Genomic DNA, 21,739 nt, shown 5'->3' on the forward strand with positions numbered 1-21,739 from the left:
CAACACTTGTTACACCGTGAAAATCCTTGGTCTCGCTCTTTTATTTGTTGAAGTGCTTGGTTCGTCACTAGCTCGCTTCATGGCTACTCTAGTCTACAAAACAACTCCACCAAAACGAAGGAAGCTATTTGCAGAACGTTAGGCTTGCACTAAATCGAGGCTAAGAAGCGATTGGGTAGCTATTTTTAGCTCCCTGTCAACACAAAAACGTGGTCAGAAAAATACAAGTTTAGCGGTAACTCAGTATATAGCATTTTTGGAAATTATGGGTATAACGGTAACTCAATCTGGTAGGGTTAAGAAAATCTCTATCATTCCGGTAATTATAGAAGCAACCAGTACATGAAAAAAAAATTCAAATGCTAATAAATATAATCAATGAACTAAGTGCAAGAGAAATGCATATAATTATATTTAAAATATACTTAGGCCAAAGTATCAGAGATAGCTTCTTTTTTTTTTTTTTTTTTTTTTTATTCAATTTTCACCCCAAACAAGGCACAGTGCCACTTTGAAGCAGGGGGCTACTATTAGGGAATTAATTAGCGGGGTCATTATAAAGGGAGAAGAGTAGAAAGATGTTTGTTAACATTACACTTGAACTTCTGCATATCATTGCAGTTGGGAAAGCAGAATCCCGGAAGGGAGTTCCAAAGACCCGCAGTTCTGGGGAAGAAACTATTGGAGTAAAAGGCTTTCTTGCACCTAGGGATCTCTACTGTAAAGGGATGAGACTTAGTAGCTTGTCGGGTTTGTCGGGGGTAGTTACGTCAGGGAGGTACAAGTGTTTGCAGTTCGTCAGAGCATTCACCATTAAAGTATTTGTAGAACAGGCAGAGGGATGCAACATCTCGTCGATGGGACAGAGGTTGAAGCCTAGATGACAGTTCAGGACCTATCAGGTTGGCGACTCTTTTTTGAACCCTGTCCAGAAGCGAGAGACAAGCAGCAGATGCACCAGCCCAGATGTGACAACAGTACTCCATACATGGGCGAATGGTTGCCTTATAGAGGTATAGGATACTGGCAGGCGTAAGTAGTTTTCTAGCACGGTAGAGGGAGCCAACCTTCCTTGCAGCAGCCTTGGCAATGCTCTCAATGTATCTATTCCAGTTCATATTCCCTGTAAACGTTAGGCCGAGGAGTCTAAAAGAAGTACTTTCAGGCAATGTGTTCTTGGCCATTGCTATTGGTGGTAGAGAAGGTTTCTTGTAGTTATTGAAGGAAACAAGCTTAGTCTTAGCAGCATTGAATGTGACCAACCATTTTTGTCCCCACTCAGAGATAGCTGATGTATTTCTGGCATCCGGTAAGGTGCTATATCTCCAGCAGAAACAAAATGATAAAATTGAAAAGTAAAAAATAAAAACAAGATGACCCTTGAAAGAAATAAACCTATTGCAGTAATATTTAACTTGTAATAAAAAAAACTTTTTAAACGTACTTAGATACAACTCGTTGAATCCAAACAATGATTAAGTACAGCTACCATCCCTAAAAAGGCAACACCTATTCTTTAAAATGCCCTCGAATATAAATTTCACTCATAGAGAAATCAAGTGTTAGCTCCTAAGAAGCAACCAATACATGAAACAGAATTTCAAAATCCAGTAAATATAACCAGTGATCCTATGGCACTATATGGTGTCATGAATTCATGCAGCGAGGTGCATATTGCAATGACCGTTTGTTAGGAGTTTCGAACCCAACCCTTTATTATTATTATTATGGGGGTACCGTGTTTGGACTCCAGCTAACATGGAATCGCACGCTGCCTACAACATCGAGTAGAGACAATAAGTAGCAACACCATTACATACCACCAAGAAATGGTCAGGTTGAAGAATACCCTCCGTCGTAACAACTACCCCGATAGCATACTATCCACCAGACGTGTTAATAGTATAAGAGAGGAGAATGAAACACAAAAACCTCCAACGGTCTGCCTACCATACATACGAGGCATCTCCGAAAAGATTCAGAGAATCTGTGGCCCCTACAACATCAGGACGGTATTCAAGAGCGAGTCGACACTCAGACGACACCTGGTACAAGTGAAGCCCCGCGTGGGGGAGAACATGACCAAAAACTGCATATACTCCATCCCATGCAGTTGCAGAAAGGTTTACAAGGGTGAAACATGACCGGACAGGATGGTGTGAAGGAGTGCAGAGAAATGCAAAACCTTATCTAGGAAAATAGGACCAGCCGCCAATGTGTCATTGTAAGCTTGTTAGACGCAAAGCAGATGTTGTGTTGCCTAAAAAAAAAGGGGGAGACAGATTTGGAATTATCTACATGTCAAGAGTGAGGGGTACCTGGCGTTGCCCGGATGTTTGGAGGTGTGTATGGTTTTGGGTAAATCAAAACTCCGGAGGGGGGGAGTTAAAATAAAAAAAAAATGTTTTGGTAGGTAAGTATGAGGATCGAACCGGAACCCTTGGGACAAAATTGTAAATTAAAGTGTGAAAAAAAAAAAGTGCGACGTTAACCATTGCACCACCGTGACATACCTACAGAAACGCGTTTGAATTTCTTTAATTACTTGGATTTGGCAGGTGCACGTTTTAATGACTTAATGAGGTCAACTGTTGACTGCGGAGTAGCATTTCATTTACTGTGGAATGCTGGGGTAGGGGGAAACCGGGAAAATGCCGCCAGAATTAATTATAGGAAAAGGCTTAATCCACATGCGGCGAGCAAAAACTGTTGAATATTTATCTTCCCAAGGTCGAGCAAATTAAATAGGCAGGCGAGCTCCATTGACAACTCTGAGATATTACGATTTACATGTGATATAAAAAGTTTTAAAAAGTTGTTAGGCGAGCGACCGTTTCTCTGAAAAAGCTTTTTGTAGACGTACAGAAAAAGCGAACACACATACATACATACATGATGATTGCAACGTCTTGTCAGACGAGTGGCACTCCCTCAGACACTTAAAATCCATGAGCCCAAATGTCTGAGGGAGTATCTATACAAATATGATGTTACAGAGTCTTAGCTTTGTACGACAGCTAAGTCTCTCTCTCGGTTCAAAATGTTCAGATCCAGCAACAAGCAAGAGCAAGATAGTCAGCAACAAATTAAACTGCAGACCAGCTTAATGCGGGTAATGGTCTTCCGCTTTATGGTTTTTTAAATCAGAGATTTGCTTCTCCTAGAGAGGTTGCCTTCACTACGGCTTACGGGAGCCCTCTCCACCTCTACACATATACACACATACAAATATACACGGTGCTAGTTGGCCGTTGACCCAGAAAAAGAGTTCATTCGCCCTACATACATACATTTTCGCTTTTATATTTATAGATGTTGCGCCGTGAAACTCCTTGGTCTCGCTCTTTTACCTGTTGAAGTGCTTGGTTCGTCACTTGCTCACTTCATGGCTACTTTAGTTTTTAGTGGACATTCTTCTTGCTCGTCTGTCGAAGTCGACGATGACCAAGATATCAATCAGTTCGGCGTCGGGGGTTTGTGGGTCCTGAGATGGCTGATGAGGCCAATCTGTGCTCGGCAGACTCTTCCACACTCTGGACACGTGAAGGCGGTATCGGCAGGCTGTGAACCGGCAGCTCTCTCCTTCCTCCTCTTGCGCTTCTGCTGGTCGTGTGTCATGCGTTGATTCTCTGCTCTGTCGGCTCCTAGGCTGATGACGCAACGCCAGGCCGAACGTTTAGCAGCGCGACTCTCTCAAGACTGGGGGCTGATGTCAAAGTCTTTTAGGGACGTTCTCAGATAGTCTTTATATTGTTTCTTTTGGCCCCCTGCATTCCGCTTTCTCTGGCTGAGTTCCCCATAGAAAAGTTGTTTGGGGATTCGGCTGTCGTGCATGCAATAGACATGGCCTGCCCACCGGAGCTGGGTTTTGCGGATTATGGTGGTGATGGTATGGAGCCCCGCGCGCTTCAAGACTTCTGTGTCAGGAATTCTGTCTCGCCAGCGGATGTTGAGAAGATTACGGAGGCATCTGAGGTGGAAGCCATTCAACTGTTTTTCATGTCTTTTATATGGCGTCCAAGTTTCACATGCATAGTGGACATACAAACACACACACAGACGTTTGAGATTTATTTAATAGATTAGATCTCTCTTTACTTACCCATATTGGGAACATTCTCAGCCCCGGGCATGTTTCTCTTAGCGTATTTCATGAGCCAATCAAAAATCTGTACATCGCAATGTACAGAAATGTCAAAGTCTTCACGGATGTGCTGAGGGTCAGACGAGAGGTATTCTCCAAAATAGCGCATTTCTTCGATCAAGATTGTACGAGGACATTGGAAATGTTGTTCCACTGAAATGCAATAAAAAAAATACGTATAAATCAGGGTTATTGTTACAACGCAGTTTGACAATACAAATAAAATCAGTTGGACCTAATATTTAATATTGATGAATATTTGGCAATGAAGGTACTTGTTTTGTTTAATCATGACATTAAAAAATCAAAATATTGAAAAAAAAATGTACAGGAAAAAGTGTAAGGAAAAATTCAAGATGGCGCCCGACTCTCTCTTTAACACGGTAAGATATCCTCAACACGGCACAAGAAGTAACAGCCACACGATTCCCCAGCCAACTCAATCGTCACTCCCACGTCTTTCCCCTCACCCGCTTTTATCGTCGTTCTAGGCCGGCTAAATTTGCATATTCCGAGAATTCGTGTGACTTTGCGAGACATCATACTTTACAAAAGATGGCGGTCGCCATCTTGGTCTTTCTTTTCTATTTTTGGTCGGTAACGCTGAGCTGGTCTCGAGGTAAGTCTTTTTCCCCTCATCCGTCTCTCCCACGTACCCACACAACACGCAAACATGCGGGCGCTTATCTCCTGGATGCACGTTACAAAAAAATCACATGGAAATAATGATAAGACAAAGATAAGCTGTTTAGTTTAATCAAGACATTAAAAAATGAAAATATTAAAAAAAAAAAAATCATATTGTATGTATTCGTTATGGAATAAAGTTTTTGCAAAAAGTTAAAATTTTTTTAATTCATTTTAAAATGGGTCAAATTCACATTAAATCATTAATAAGCACAAACTCCAAAATGGATACTTGTACATTTTAATCAAGACATTAAAAAATGAAAATGTTGAAAAAATATATATATATATTGTACGTACTCGTAATAGAATAAAGTTTTAATACAAAAAAAATTGCTTAATTCGATGAAGTAGATAATTTTTTTTACAGAGGAAAATCAAACTTTAATGAGATCAATCATATCATGGCTTTCTTATTTTTTGCAGATAATATGGGGCGCCAGGGGGAGATAACTCCTATCGCCACTTAAAGTTTGTCAAAATTTGATGAGATTATTTTGAAACATGAGCCGAAAAAATACCCAGAATAATATTTTAGTGTTTTCACTTATTTTACAGCGTTTTTTTTAATCCCTTTTTTATTTTTTCCTTTGTTAATCAATTTTTCGATCAAAGGTACCCCCCCTCCTTGTCTGTGGAAATAGGCAAATGGCGACGATATGATCATCAACGATGCGATCTCATTAAAATTTGATTTTTTTTCTGTAAAAAAAAAGAACTACTTGATCCAAGTAAGTGAAATTTTTTTTGTAATAGCGGGAAGTACCCGGCGTTGCCCAGGTGTTTGAAGGTGTAAAAGAAAAAAAATAGTTTTAGTAGGAACTTAGGATTGAACCCCCCGAAGCCTTAACATGAAGGTGGAAACGAAAGGAAAAAAGCCAGACATCTAACCATCTCGGCCACGAGTGAAAGGAACTGATGTGCGTTCAGTGAAGGTTTACGAAGCGAAATAAACAGGTGGAAGGAAGTGGCGTGATGTCTCACCTAGTTTTGCGCTGCAAGCCAGATCATTCGCTTTTCGAAGCAGCGAGCGTTGTTAAGTCGTAGATATTATCATTTAGACGCGATATACAAAGTTTTAAGTATGAGTGAGCCAACCCAGAAGGCCTCGGAAAAAAGCCTTTCACGGACATACACAAAAAAACGAACATACATACATACACACACACATTTTCGCTTTTATATATATAGATGAAAACTTTATCCACATTGTCCACTCTCCAATAAAAAAAAAAAAATGATGATAATAAGTATTCTACTTAATATAAGTTCAACTTACTTGTTTAGGGAAAAAGTATGGCGATAGGCTCCCCTCCTACTAACCGAAATAAATAAAGTATTCATTTGGCCCAGTTTACGTATGTAATTCTTGAATAACTCGGCTGTTTTCCTCAAGTCATTATCGATTTGATTTGAAGCGAAATTGTCTACCCCTTTTGCTAACATTCTATGCTAGGCAGCACTTTATTATTATTATTATCACTACTTGTAAAGTATACTAAAAAACATAGCATGGGCACTTTTTTTTATTCAAAATTGGAGAATGAATATTTTTTTTAGGAAAACAGCAAACTGACTGTCTCTGCTTTATTGTTATTTTCATGGCAAGTGCTCGTCTGAACTTCAATCTATGGTCACCTCTCGCCTAGGCCCAGCTCTCTTCTTGATCCACATCAATGATCTCCCAACAGAATTTTCTGTATTTTCTTTAACTTGCAATCTGAATGAACACGTACATCAAGTCTGTTGCCAAGGTCGCTGGAAAGGTGGTGGGATCCTTCTACCGCTCCAGAAGATATCTCAATTCTCTATCTATATAAAAGCCAAGTATGTCCAAGGATGGAATACTGCTGCCATATCTGGGCAGGAGCTGCTAAAAACAGCCTATCCTGCCTTGACAGAGTACAAAATAGACTTCGTGGTTTTATGGGGAATGCCCTTTTCTCTACCCTGCAACCTCTCTCCCACAGAAGAGACGTTGCCAGCCTATCCTTGTTTTATCGTTATTTCCATGACAGGTGCTCGTCTGAACTCCAATCTCTGGTCCCCCCTCGCCAATCTTTCACGAAAAACACCCGTCTAGCTGAATCCACTGTGAAAAATTTCCCCCACTCCTTATCTGTGCCTAAATAAAAACGTGGATTCCATGAAAAAAGCTTCTTTCTTAGAACTGCACGCCTGTAGAAATCTGTTCCGTGTGCCTGCTTCCCACCTGACTACAACTTGGATGTGTTCAAGTCCAACGTTAACAAATTCCTAATGAACCACCCCCTTAAGTAAACACTTCATCAAATCTCCACACTAACGTAATGTGCTTGCAATAACCCTTATCCCTGAGTGGCTTCCGGGCCTTGATAAGTGGTAACCACTGCGTAAAAAAAAAAAAAAAAGCACTAAAAGTAAATATTTCAAAAGGCAAAAGAGTCATTAATTCTTTTTCAAAAAATAAAACTCCTAAGCATTATCGACCATGCTCCAACCCCTGTCACATCTCCACAATCTTTCATCCCTATGCCTATTTAACAAGCACTTAATTGAATGTGATCTGATGAACTCATAGCACTTGTGCCCCTTCGAAGCACATACCCCTGACTAACCCCACACACAGCAAAATCCCACCCCTTCACTGTTGAAGTGGACAGCCTTCTACTCTAACAGTTTCTTTTCTAAGATTGCTAGACTTTGGAATTCCCTCCCTGTTTCCCGCTTCCCTAACTGTACTAATATGTAGAAATTTAAATGTAACCTGAACAGGCTGCTCAACTCCCCATAATATTGTTTGATATGCCTTGTTTGAGGTAAAAAAAAAAATGTAAAAAAAGAAAAAAGTATTATTAAAGCTTACCATCTTTCGTTTCATCATAGACTCGAATAATCATTTGTGGCCTGCAAGACATTAAAATTTTTTTTAAATCAATAGGTTTGAAAAAAAAATCAATAAGTTTAACAAAAAAAATGAGTGTAAAAATCAATAAGTTTTAAAAAAATCAATAAGTTTAAAAACTCAATAAGTTTTAAAATAATCAGTAAGTTTAAAAACTCAATAAGTTTTAAAATAATCAGTAAGTTTAAAAAATCAATAAGTTTTTAAAAAATCAATAAGTTTTAAAAAATCAATAAGTTTTAAAAAATCAATAAGTTTAAAAATAATCAATAAATTCTTCATCATATACCTTGGCAATATTTTCCAGAATGACACCCCCAAAGTTTTCAGCAAGTTTTGTGATTGAGATTCGTTGGGGAAGACGTTCATGGTGGTCCCCTCATTATTTCTATTGTCATATCTGTTGAGCTTTTGATGTACTGCCCCGTGCTTACTATAATGGTTTGATATGCATAGTTTATTTCAGTGAGGCCAAGACCCCTTCTTTTCATGATAGGCATATCCCATCCATACATTGGTTTCGGTAAATTATTTTATGTATTCGCTAGGAGTTTCTTGGTCTTTGTATCTAGCCGATTGATATTGCACTGAGGTCAGTCAAAAATACCAAACCCATATCAAATGACAGGGATTGCAATCTTGTTTATGGCAGTAATTTTGTTTGGAGAGCTTTCCTCATCTTAAACCATGAGAGTGGGGTTTCTCTGTCAATATACTCCTATAATAAATATGGCAGTTAATTATTGGTATATTTTTTTATAATAAAGATGAAATATTAAAAATCTTACATGTTAATTTATATATATTAGCAGAACCCATGGAAATTCCATGGTAGTTGAAAAATTTAAAAACACATCATAAATAAAATGAATAAAAAAAAAATAAAACAAATATTTTTTAGAATTTTTTTTTTTTTTTTTTTTTACAGTTTTAAAGCTAAAAAGAATTGATCTAAAAAATGTTGACTTTTTTTTCAATTAAAATCAAACACACAACACATTTTGTTTTTCTTTTGTTTTTTTATATAAAATATAAAGGAATAGATGTCAAGTCACTTGCACATTTTTTTTACTTTTAAAAAGAAACTATAAAAAAAAATCTTACATTTTTTTAAATTATAAAATAAAATAACCAATTTGAAGCCACAAACAGACAGCCATGTTTTTTTTTGGGGGGGGGCGAAGAAATGGTTTTAATGATTTTTAACTGATAAAGAGCAACTATAAAGGGAGGTAATTCGTTTCTTATTAATTAATGCTTGCGATGGTGATGTTTTCTTGTTGTGACACTGGATATACAGACAAGTAAATTAATATTTAGATTGTTTTTGTTTATCCAATTTTTTTCTACCCATCTTTACATAATATGTACTCTGACTTTGGAATTCCCTTCCTGTTTCTTACTTCCCTGACTGCGCTAGATGCCTAAATGTAATGCAAAAAAAACATCTTACAGCTGAACCTCCCACATAATCCCCTGTAGAGATGATTCCAATCATTAACCCTCGGTGTCAAGTGGCAATACGCCTTGTTTGGGGGTGAAAAAGTTAAAGAAAGCAAAAAAAACAAGTCGATTTGGGGGTAATTATATCCCTATAATGGCCCCTAAGGGAGGCAATCAGAGTTATCCCGGAAAATCCGTTCTGGCAAAAATTTACTTTTACCATGACTAATTTTTGTGCAAAAAATCTAATGCATGGTTATTGAGAAAAGTGTGAATAAATTAACAGACACTTTATCAAATCTCCAATACTTATGATTACTATGATAATATCCCATTGATTATTTATCCCCGAGTGGCTTCTGGGCCTTGATAAGTGGTGACCTCCATGTAAAAAACAAAAAAAACAAAAACAAAAAAAAAAACAGACAAGCGGGAGTGAATTAGTAGGTCTAATTTCCCCTTTGTTGTGGGGGGGGGGCAAAAAAAAATGACAAAAACTTACCCTTCATCTTTTTTAGCTTCAATTGTTGATTCCTGCTGAGATAAGACAGAAAGAACATTTAAAAAAAAGTTTTTTTTCTAATCATTTCGTAAAGACGTTTGAATTGAATGCATTCGTTATTTAAACTAGCCAACTCTTGGCCTTCGAGTCAAGATCAAAGTGTAGTATGAGGTATTTTGGTAAATGTTGCCAGTCAAGAGTAAGACTCCAAAGTCTACATTTATTACTTTTAATAACTTTAGTCACAAAGACCCTGAACCCTTCCCCTCCCCAATTTCTTGTAGGGCCTTGTGCCTAATTTTGTTGTTTAAAAATCTTTTGTTTTTTACTTAATTGTATTTTCAAAATTTTAAAAGCAATAAAATATATAAACAAGATCAAAGTGTAGTATCTGTTCTTCAGATACTGCAAGCAAAGACCATATGTGGGGGCAACCCCACATATCAGACCTTGGTCAATGTAGGGGAAACCCTTCATACCAACATGTTGCAACAGTTACTATCCAGCTCCCATTTCCCACCTCTCGGGAGCTGGACCCCTTTTCCCTCCCCCCTCCCTCTCTCTCCACATTAAAAAACGGCCTTGTGCCTAATTTGCTCAGTGGGGAAGCAAATAAATACAATCTGTTCTTCAGATCTACACTTTAATTTCTTAATTTCTTGTTCTGTCAGTGGAGGAGAAATCCTTCACGACTGAGACAATTTTTATTTTTGTTCCTTTTCTCCACGTTAAAAAAACGACTCTGGTGTCTAACTCTGTCCCGTGGGGAGGCATTGTAAATAGGAACAATAAGGTTAACTCTGAATAGTTAAAAGAGTACCACCTATATTTTGTAAACATTAAAAACTAATTTATTAACAAAGGGTAGATAACTCTTCATGTTTCACTCCTCAAACCACAGTTAGTGCATGAGAAATCAATTCTAAAACTTCTTGGGGGTTCTTTATAAAGTGCAGAAACGTAAAAAAAAAATTTAAAAAAAGTAAAAGGAAATTGGCAAATGTATAGTTCAGCAGCGTAAATTATTTGACAGAGAAAAATTTATAAAAAAAAATAATTTTATATAAAACACATTATTAAACACTAAGGCTGAAATTATTTGACAGAGAAAAATTTATAAAAACAAATAATTTTTATATAAAACACATTATTAAACACTAAGGCTGAAATTATTTGACAGAGAAAAATTTATAAAAGTAAATAATTTTTATATAAAACACATTATTAAACACTAAGGCTGAAATTATTTGACAGAGAAAAATTTATAAAAATAAATAATTTTTATATAAAACACATTATTAAACACTAAGGCTGAAATTATTTGACAGAGAAAAATTTATAAAAGTAAATAATTTTTATATAAAACACATTATTAAACACTAAGGCTGAAATTATTTGACAGAGAAAAATTTATAAAAATAAATAATTTTTATATAAAACACATTATTAAACACTAAGGATGAAATTATTTGACAGAGAAAAATTTATAAAAGTAAATAATTTTTATATAAAACACATTATTAAACACTAAGGTTGAAATAAAACCCGAAAAATGTTACTTTTATTATTTTTTCAACATTTCTTATTAGACTAAGTGTACTATAATCGAGGTTGCTATCTTGTTTGGAAAATTTAGCCTTTCTAAGGCTTGCCAGATTGGCCTTTTTGATGGTACGTCAGACAGCGGCAAAACCCAAGCTGAGTTACGTCTGGATCAATATCTGCATGAGTACCAATTTTTGTTTAATCCTTTTTGAATGGATAAAGGTATTGAGTCTCTAAAGTTCCAGGTGAGCATTGTCTGAAAATAGCGGTTTCAATCCTGCTCAAAGTAGGCCAGAGGATTAATTGCACAAAACATGCTGATACAACAACTATGGAAGGCAGTAATTACTGGGGATACAGTTACAAAACTCAGCATTCCTATCCTGTCACCTGAAGAAGTATGACACTATTGGTGTCATGAATGCATGCAGCGAGGTGCATATTTCAGTGGGAGGGGGTGTTTGACCGGACGATATAGAGGAAGGGAGGGCAGAAGAGGGGGTGTTGATGTCTGATTGGGACAAAACAGAAATGTCTATGGGATTTTGTCATAAAGAGAAAAAACAAATAATAATTGTTTTTATCTCATTGTGGGTATATATCTGTTAACATGAAAGGTTGTTTTTAAAACCTCTGTTGAGAGGTATGAAGAGATCCAGAGATCCTTAGCTGATTAAGGCTGACAACTTAGAATGGGGGGGGGGTCAAGGGTAAGGGTCGCCGCCAAGCATTGTTCGACCTGGAATGACTAATCACTCCTAATTTGATAATAAGTAAACACCTCAGTGCAAATGAGGGTTAAAATTTGGTAGAGATAAGCTCTAAGAGGAAGAAAGAAAGGGTGTTTGTAACCACTCTCTGAAGGAGAGGTGGGGAAAAGGAGTTAGATTTAGAAAAAGGAATTCTAAAAAGAGTAGAGTCGTAGCCAGCAAACTGAACAGCTGGGCTGGTCAAGCGCTCCTGATTTGGGAGCCCTCGGGGCCTGATGTTATGATGTTAACTAGCCTGTGTTAATGGGAAATCTGTGACTTTACTGGTCTGGTCTTACATCGTTTCACTGCTATAGTCAGTCACCTCAATTTAGACAGTAGCTGTTATGAAGTAATGAAATTAATAAATAGTTTGTTATTGTTATAAACCGGAGTTCTGTTTGTTTGTGGTGAGGACTCTTCCTTTTTCAGCAAGCCGCAAGGACCAGCGGAGTGATTGATGTACCTGGAAACTACCTACACAGGGTAGGACACGATTCGATTAAGAGGCAAAGCGCCCCACCATGAAAACACAGTGGGTGAAGACGATCAATAGGCCAACTTGTTACGGGACAATGTACGATCGAGAGAGCACCTGTCATATCGGGTGGAATCCGACGAGGTTAAGGACACCCGGTGTGGTTGGTGCGGTATCGGTCGTCATTATAGAAGGCCGGAGAATGAGTTGGCCGAAACGTGATGGAACAACAACAACTATGAGGATGAGGATAACAGTCCACAAAACAACAAAATGAATACAAAAACTCCATGAATAAATATTTGTACTTTTTAAATAAACAATGTGGCACTTACCTTTTCAAAACTTTCCTTTTCCTTTGAACCTTGACAAATAAAATAAAAAAGAAATGAAAACAATAATAAATTACTAGTATAATAGTAATCGGGTGATACTATGGACATCTCTCTTTTCCCCAGAGTGTTAGGAAGTGTTGCTTTGTTGGTTGGTTGGTTGATTGGTTGGTTGGTTGGTTGTTTTTGTTTTACGGCATATCAACCCTTTTCAGGTAATTTAATGCCAAATCTGATTATTTTGAAGAAAAATTTTTTAATAGAATTTTTTTTTTTTCAAGTCGGTTTCTATTTAACCTATAGTTGGGGCTCTAACAGGTACTACCACTCCGGGTCAGAGTGGATCTGGGAGCAATGGCAATTAAAGGGTGGCTCTACACTCCCCAAAGCCTGCAAGCTGGGGCCTCACCATTGGATATAGTTTAAGGTCATATCCAGGACCAGTTAGGAAGTGAAAAATAAATAAATAAATAAAATAAAAAAAAAGAGTGAAAACTATAACATAAAGAGGAAGTAGTTGATCCCGTGCAGAGTCCAGAGAACCCATCATAATATCAAAGTTTAATTCTCTGTTTATTTCTAGTCCAGCATTTATTATCGTATATAATTAATGTTTTTCTGCCTAATTTTACAATATCAATTTCTAGATTTGTAATATTTGTTTCGGCTTTGCAAATTCTAATGTTTTATCTAACAATTTTGGAACAATTGATGGATAATATGAATCCATGATAAACATCATAAACTTATTTAATATTCTTGCATTTGGGTAATTCACTAAACTAACTTAAAATTTCACCCGATGAAAACCATATATTATGAGTTACCTTGGATTTTATTTTCGACAATATTTTATCTAAAATCTTTTTACTAATGCTACCTATATCTGAAATACAAGAACAGATCAATCTAATTTTACAATATCACTTTCTAGACTTGTAATATTTGTTTCAGCTTTCGCAAATTCTAATGCCATATCCAACAATTTCGGAGAAATTGATGGGAAATATGAATCGATGTCAAACATCATAATATGAATCAATATCAAACATCATAATATGAATCGATGTCAAACATTATAATATGACTCAATGTCAAACATCATAATATGAATCAATGTCAAACATCATAATATGAATCAATGTCAAGCATCATAATATGAATCAATGTCAAACATCATAATATGAATCAATGTCAAACATCATAATATGAATCAATGCCAAACATCATAATATGAATCAATGTCAAACATTATAATATGAATTAATGTCAAACATCATAATATGAATCAATGTCAAACATCATAATATGAATCAATGTCAAACATCATAATATGAATCGATGTCAAACATCATAATATGAATCGATGTCAAACATCATAATATGAATCGATGTCAAACATCATAATATGAATCAATGTCAAACATCATAATATGAATCAATGTCAAACATTATAAACCTATATACTATTCTTACATTTGGGTAATTCACTAAACTAACTTAAAACTTTACCCGATGAGGACCATAGATCATGAGCTACTATGGATTATATTTTTGGCAATATTTTATCTAAAATCTTTTTACTAATATTACCTATATCTGAAATACAAGGAGAGATCAATCTAATTGTAGAGTTATTTTCAAAGTTGGATTTGTGGTCCTTTAAAATAAATCGCAGGCGTTTCGGAGTGTAGACTTCAATATTATTATGTATATTAATTTGGGAACAAATGTTCAGAGCAGATGCGTTTATGTTATAAATGTCTTTTTCATTTGCAAGTTTTTAATTTCTTTTCCATTAATTCTTAACTAGCGGTACCTGTGGAAATTCCACGGTGGACTGATTCATATATAATATCTTGATGTTGGCAATCTGTAGATGTTCAGCATGAATGGAGACGCTCTGATATTATTGTAGCTGTTTTGTTAAAACTGCAAAAGTATTTATCGAAGCTAGCAGGGATGCCCGGCAAAACCTGGTTGTAAAGTACACTTAAATATGATATTTTAATGCTTGCAGATTTCGTATATATTATTATAGTGTTAATGTTCCATCAATTTTTATATGTTATAAAGTTGCGATTTCAAAAATAAAAAAAATATTTCCATATGACTTGGGTGCATTAGCTTGAATCGAAACCGAAATAAAAACTTATGAAAAAAAAAAAAAAAATATATATATATATATATATATATATATATATATATATATCTTTATTCGATTGTCAAAATTTTAGAATAATTATAAAGAAGTGAACCATTGCGTAAATTCAACTAAAATAAGATGGAAAATGGGGTGAGGAAAAGGAAAAAAAAATGGGGCAAGTCACATGTAACACATGTACAATTCAATAAAATAAATAAGTCGATTAAAAACAAGATCGTTAAAATACACCTGAACGAACGAAAAGCGCTTCGGGTGTATTTTAACGATCTTGTTTTTAATCGACTTATTTATTTTATTGAATTGTACATGTGTTACATATAACTTGCCCCATTTTTTTTCCTTTTTCTCACCCCGTTTTCCATCTTATTTTAGTTGATTGAATTTATGCGATGGTTCACTTCTTTATAATATATATATATATATATATATATATATATATATATATATATATATATATATATAGTCATCCACATACAGTACTGCTTCGCAGATCATCAGTGCGATTAGACAAGCAATTACCTCAAGCCAGGATTGAAACCCGACTGCCCAAACAACAGTCGGAGCTTCTAACCATTGCGCTATTCAGCTGCTGCTATGCGGGCAGTTAATTAACAATGTTTTGATATTGATATATATATAACTTGAGTTTCTGCAGCCATAATCGAAACTGAAGTCAAAACTTATGAAGAATTCTTGATAATATTATTTATAAAAAAATAAATAGATTACTGGAGTGCCATCAGTTATAATCGAAACTGAAACCAAAACTTATGAAGAATTCTTGGTAAAATTAGTTATGACAAGAAATGGAAGTCCATAACAATTAAACAACCCGGATGTAAGTATGACACAGAAAATAACACACGCTACCGTATTAATATATAGATTATCAATCTTCATTGAAAAAATTCAGAAACATTCACTAGTAACATCCATTGTGAAGATACACCTGAAGAAGGTCGGAGGTTGCATCGGCTGAAAAGTTGTGAGGATAATGACCAAGATGAGTAGCCCATACAAATCAAGTAATACAGAATGAACAAAGTTTGATTACTTAGGCGGAGAGTATATAAAAAAGTATTTGTTGACATTAGATTTGAAGATGTCCATGTTGTAGCCTGCAGGTAAGCAGTCCTATGTTAACGTGTTTTCATGTACTGATGATTCACCACCTAATATGGCCATAAGTCACTTTAGGTAAAAGGTTACCAAGTTTGTTTAGAGGACAGTCAAGCAACATGAGGACAGGCCAAAAATTATATTATTTAAGAGGACGGTCCAACAGGAATTTGTTTAGATTGAACTTGAAAACAACCATGCATGGGTCAGCCGGGAAGCAGCCTTGTGGTATTGTGTTCCACGAATAGGTAGTTTTTGGATGATGATGATGATGATGATGATGATGATGATGATGATGATATACACGCTATCGTATTAATATATAGATTAAATTGTTGTAAGTGCTGTACTGCATGCTGTAAATGTTCAATACTAGTGCATCTACCACTAGCCTCTCCCTCCTGGATAGGGTCCTGAAAACAGGTTTCAATCTAATAGGCCCCACTTTGTTAACTAAGCTCCAACCCCTGTCCCATCATCGCAATGTTGCATCCCTGTGCCTGTTTTACAAACATTCTAATTGAATATGCTCTAATAAGCTTGTTGCACTTGTGGCCCTTCGACGTACATATCCCGACAAACACGCTTAGCAACAAAATCACGCCCCTTCACTGTTGGGGTTCTTAAATGCTAGAAAGCTTTTTACTCTAATAGTTTCTTCCCTAGAACAGCTAGACTTTGGAATTCCCTTCCTGCTACCTGTTTCCCTGACTGAACTGATACATAAACCAACGTCTTATTAATCTTTGCTAAGCATGTCTTGTTAAGGGATGAACGTGTGTAAAAAATATATATATATATATATATATATATATATATATATAAAAAATAAAAAGGAACAAACCGTGTTATGTGTTCATTAACGTTTCGTCTTTATTTCGAGACTTCCTCTGGATGAATGAGATTAAGAAACCCAAAAATATACCAGTACAAAATATTTGAAAATGTTTCACGTGCACAGTGTGACGCAGGTCTATTTCAGAGAAACGGAAAAATGATGTTGGAAATTCAAAAAGGAGGGGGAGGGCTGGCGCTGTTAAAGAGAAGGAAATTTTAGTGACGTCATATAGTCGTTAATGTAATTTTAAAACTATGAACGCAAGTTTATATTCTTATTGGGAAAAAGATATATCTGTTGAAATTTAAATATAAGTTTGTAACAGAAATGAAATGAGTGTTTTTTATGTAATTTATTGATTGAGATTATGTGTCAATTATATATATATAACTCAACAAATCCAATAAATTTAAGGACAACAAAAAGAACGGAATTGGTTTCTTCTTTTTTTTTTTTTTTTTTTACATAGGAATCACCACATTATCAAGGCCAAGAGGCCACTCAAGGATAAGGGTTAAAGAGTGTACAGTAGAGATTGGACAATATAGTAATCATTAGTAATGAAAATATGGTAAATTTGATAACTTATATGGAACGGCTCATCAAGAACTTATTTACGTTAGACTTGAAGACAACCATATTGTAGTCAGCTGGAAAGCAGGAAAACGGAAGACAATTCCACAGGCGTGCAGTTCTAAGAAAGAAGCTTTGTTCATGGAATCTACGTTTAGGTTTAGGCACAGATAAAGAGTGGGGGGAATTATTGATAGTGTTTACAGCTAGACGAGTGTTTCTTGTGAAAGTTTGGCGAGGGGGGACCATAGATTGTCGCTCAGTCGAACACTTCTTTGAATCAAAATAGCAGCAAGTGCTTATGTGACTGACAAAAAAAAAAAAAAAAAAAAAAAAAAAAATTAGCTGCGGTAGAAAAGCTCAAAACCTGAAACACAAAAGAGGAAAAGAAGGGAAAAACATTACTGGCAGACGCTTTTGCCCATCGGACCACGACAACGTATGACGTCATGACCCTGCAAAATAAAGATTTTTCTTCCCTCAAACAGTTAGACTTTGGAATTCCATTCCTGCCACCTGCTTCCCTGACTGTAATGATATGCAGAAGTTTAAATATAACGTAAACCAACATCTTGTTAATCTTTCCTAGGCAGGGTCCCAAATTAGTAGCCCTTCATGTTCAAGTAGTGATATGCCTTGCTAGGGTGTGAACGCAACTAAAAAAAAAAATATATATATATATATATGACTCAACAAATCCAATAATTTTAAGGACAATAAAATAACGTAATTGGTCTCACCTTTAGTTTTTTAATCAGTTACAACTTTTCATAAAGTTTCATAAAAATCTAAGGCATCAATTTTTTTTGATAAGCACAAAAGTATAAATTTTAACCATTTTAAGCCGAAAGGCAACCTTAGGAGAGCCACCAGAGTTTTCCCGGAAAATCTGTTCTGTCACTTTTTTTACTCATATCATGTTTAATGTCTGTGCAAAACTTTAAAAAATTCCAAGGCGTAGTTATTGAGAAAAGTGCAGACAGGCGAACAGACAAATGGACAAGGGTGAATTTACAGGTCATCCCTCCATTTGTCGGGTGACCAAATATATATATATATATATATATATATATATATATAAAATTTTAGTCATTCAATGAATTTAAAAATTTATGACGTGAAATGTTTAAATATAATATTTTCTCCTCTGAAGAGATGATAGACATCGAAATCCTATAGGATATGGAGTTATAATATTTCAAATGTATTCTTTGTCTTACATAGAATAATAAAAATCTTTTGATTTGAAAATTAACCATTTCACGTAATAAATTTTAAAATTTATTGAATGACTAAAATTTGATTTATTTGCTCTATCTTGTATATCGAGCAATTTTCATTTAGGTGGGATAATACTTATAGAATATTATTGCCAATAATATTTTGTAAGACTTATAATCACAGGTTTTCCATACCAGTTGATTGTTAGATAATTTTATATATATATATATATATATATATATATATATATATAAGTTTCGTGGTTAAATTTAAAATTCTGAAAAAACAACATATATAGACATATATTCGATTTAAGAATTTATTGCTTGACAAAAGGAATACATAGAAGGGGTTATTTTAATTTCCTTAATCCATGGATTTTCAACAATAGCTCATATCATCAGAGGAAATGAAATGCAGTTTTTTTATTTTTTTATTTTTTTTTTTATTACTTTTTCACCCCAAACAAGGCGCATTGCCACTTTGGTGTAGGGGGCTACTATCAGGGGCAGCAATTACTGGGGCGCTATGTTGGGATTTGGGCAGCAAGATGTCGGTTCACGTTGCACTTGAACTTCTGCATGTCAGTACAGTTGGCGAAGCAGGAACTTGGAATGGAATTCCAGAGTCTAGCGGTTCTGGGGAAGAAACTACTGGAGTAGAAAGATCTTTTGCATCTAGGGATCTCTACTGTGTGGGGGTGGGATTTAGCTGCCTGTCGGGTTTGTCGAGGGTATCTACGTCGTGGGGGCACAAGTGTCTGCAGTTTGTCAGAGCATTCACCATTAAAGTACTTGTAGAACAGGCAGAGGGATGCAACATTTCGTCGATGGGACAGAGGCTGGAGCTTAGATGCCAGTTCAGGGCCTATCAGATTGGCGACTCTTTTTTGAACCTTGTCTAGGAGTGAGAGACTAGTAGCAGATGCACCAGCCCAAATGTGACAACAATACTCCATACATGGGCGAATGGTGGCCTTGTAGAAGTACAGGATACTTTCAGGTGTCAGTAGTTTTCTAGCACGGTAGAGAGAGCCTACCTTTTTGCAGCGGCCCTGGCAATGTTTTCAATAAAATTGTTCGAGCTCATGTTTCCTGTAAACGTTAGGCCAAGCAGTTTTAAAGATGTACTCTCGGACAGGGAGTCACTGGCCATTGCTATTGGTGGCAGAGAAGGTTTCTTGTAATTATTGAAGGAAACCAGTTTAGTCTTGGCAGCATTGAATGTGACCATCCATTTATGTCCCCATTCCACTACAGATTGGAGGTCATCCTCTAGTGTTTTTGCCATTTCTTTAGATACGTGTTCATTTGTTTTCCTGTCATGTCTGTTATAGAGTGTAGTGTCATCAGCATACATACCCATCTCAGAGGCAGTTTTGTTGGGGAGGTCATTAATAAATATTAAGAACAATCGAGGTCCAAGGATAGACCCGTGAGGCACTCCTGCATTTATATCCCACTGTTTAGACGTACGACCGTCGAGGACAACCTGGATTTTTCTCTTATCTAAGAAGGACCTAATTATGTTAAGTATTCTACCAGTGATACCGTATGATTTAATTTTCCTGAGGAGACCCTTGTGCCATACACTGTCAAAAGCCTTAGATATATCTAGAGCTACCGCTCTGCCCTCCCCCGCTTAGCAGTTAGCAAAATGTTCAGCTGCGAATGGACGCTATTTTGCTTTTCAGCACAATTATTGAAAATAGTTTTTTGAGTGGTTGTGGATAATTATATGGAAAAAATTATATGAAAAGAGAAGTTGATACAACCTGGGTAGTCCATTATCGGAAGGAGCCCAATGTCGTTCGGGGTTATAAATCCAGGTGGGCAGAAAATAGGCCCATGGGAGAAAGTCATATTCCCATATAGCGAAAGTGTATTGCTCCTTATTGATTTTTCGTAAATTATACGAGGTAGCCTTATTCATAGTTGTGTTGAGTGTGTGTTGATTGCTGTAGCCCAAATGCTTTTTCAGTGTTGACAAAGTGTATCCGAAGTTGAGTGGATATACCATTACATTGTAATTATCGCTGTGAGTAATATATGTTGTTTTTTCAGAATTTTAAATTGAACCATGAAACTTATATATTGCTCTATTCTTAAATATTAAGCTTTTCCTTTTTGGCTAGGATCTCCTTGAAAGTATTACTTCAAGTAATTTTTATCAGGATTTTTCATCTGAATTCTATCAGTGTCTTATCTCGCTTATATATATATATATATATATATATATATATATATATATATATATATATATATATATATATATATATATATATATATATATATATATTTTATATTTTTATGTCTTGGAAGTAGAGTGAAAAGCATATTTTATTTTTCTTTTATTAATATTATTGGAATCTTTTCTTTTTAACTTGTACACATTTTTGTGAATTATTCCATGGATTTCTGCCTTTGGATTATTATGGACCATCTTCTTCCAATTACAGAATTTCCCTGGATTTTACTTGTACAAATGGAAATTCTTTTAACTTTCTTGAAGTTTTACATTTGGATTTTACCGTCACTGGATTTTTTATCTTCCACCAGACTATCCATTAATGTGTAATCACCTTTTTCTTTACCATATTCCCTCTGCTTCACTTTTTTTAGTTTTTCAAGTAAGATCTTTGACTTACTTGTTGTTTCATCAAATACTTCTGCATGCAAAATCCGATCCTGCATTTTGCTAATTCCTACCCTCTGATGAGAAGGAAAGTATTTCTTCGAAACTCCGCGGATTAAGGACTATCCATTTATCTAGTGTTTCCTTTTCAGATTAAAAATGTTTTTAACTCATTTCAAAGTGTTTTTTAACATATTTTATTAACTGTTTGCTCATATTATAAGCTCTATTTCCTATTTGGTTTTATCGAGCTTTTACATCTAGCTGAGATAATTTTATAAATATTAATTCTTTAATATTTATAATATACTTTAATTTTATCATCTTGGATCATTTTGGTAAATTTAATTGTAATTTTCATTTTTATTTTATATATATATATAACTCACAAATCCAATAATTTTAAGGATAACAAAAATAATG

General features: G+C 35.4%; 1 protein-coding gene across 4 annotated transcripts in view; it reads right to left on the reverse strand.

Moving 5' to 3' along the window:
- Positions 1 to 21,739, reverse strand: part of LOC145269118 (SANT and BTB domain regulator of class switch recombination-like) — a 126,046-nt gene that overhangs the window by 72,353 nt on the left and 31,954 nt on the right. For 2 of the 4 annotated variants that reach the window (XM_080124714.1, XM_080124712.1), the window contains exons 3-6: positions 12,768 to 12,796; positions 9,661 to 9,692; positions 7,677 to 7,717; positions 4,103 to 4,297 (exon numbers count right to left, since the gene is read on the reverse strand). In XM_080124714.1, the coding sequence (XP_079980840.1) occupies positions 4,103 to 4,297; positions 7,677 to 7,717; positions 9,661 to 9,692; positions 12,768 to 12,796 (297 nt within the window). Of the gene's footprint in view, positions 1 to 4,102; positions 4,298 to 7,676; positions 7,718 to 9,660; positions 9,696 to 12,767; positions 12,797 to 21,739 lie in introns of all 4 variants that reach the window. The other 2 variants (XM_080124713.1, XM_080124711.1) reach the window with 1 other exon arrangement.

The sequence above is a fragment of the Euprymna scolopes genome, chromosome 45, assembly GCF_053919585.1.
Source record: "Euprymna scolopes isolate OS-2025 chromosome 45, ASM5391958v1, whole genome shotgun sequence".
In the NCBI taxonomy this organism is placed as follows: domain Eukaryota; kingdom Metazoa; phylum Mollusca; class Cephalopoda; order Sepiida; family Sepiolidae; genus Euprymna; species Euprymna scolopes.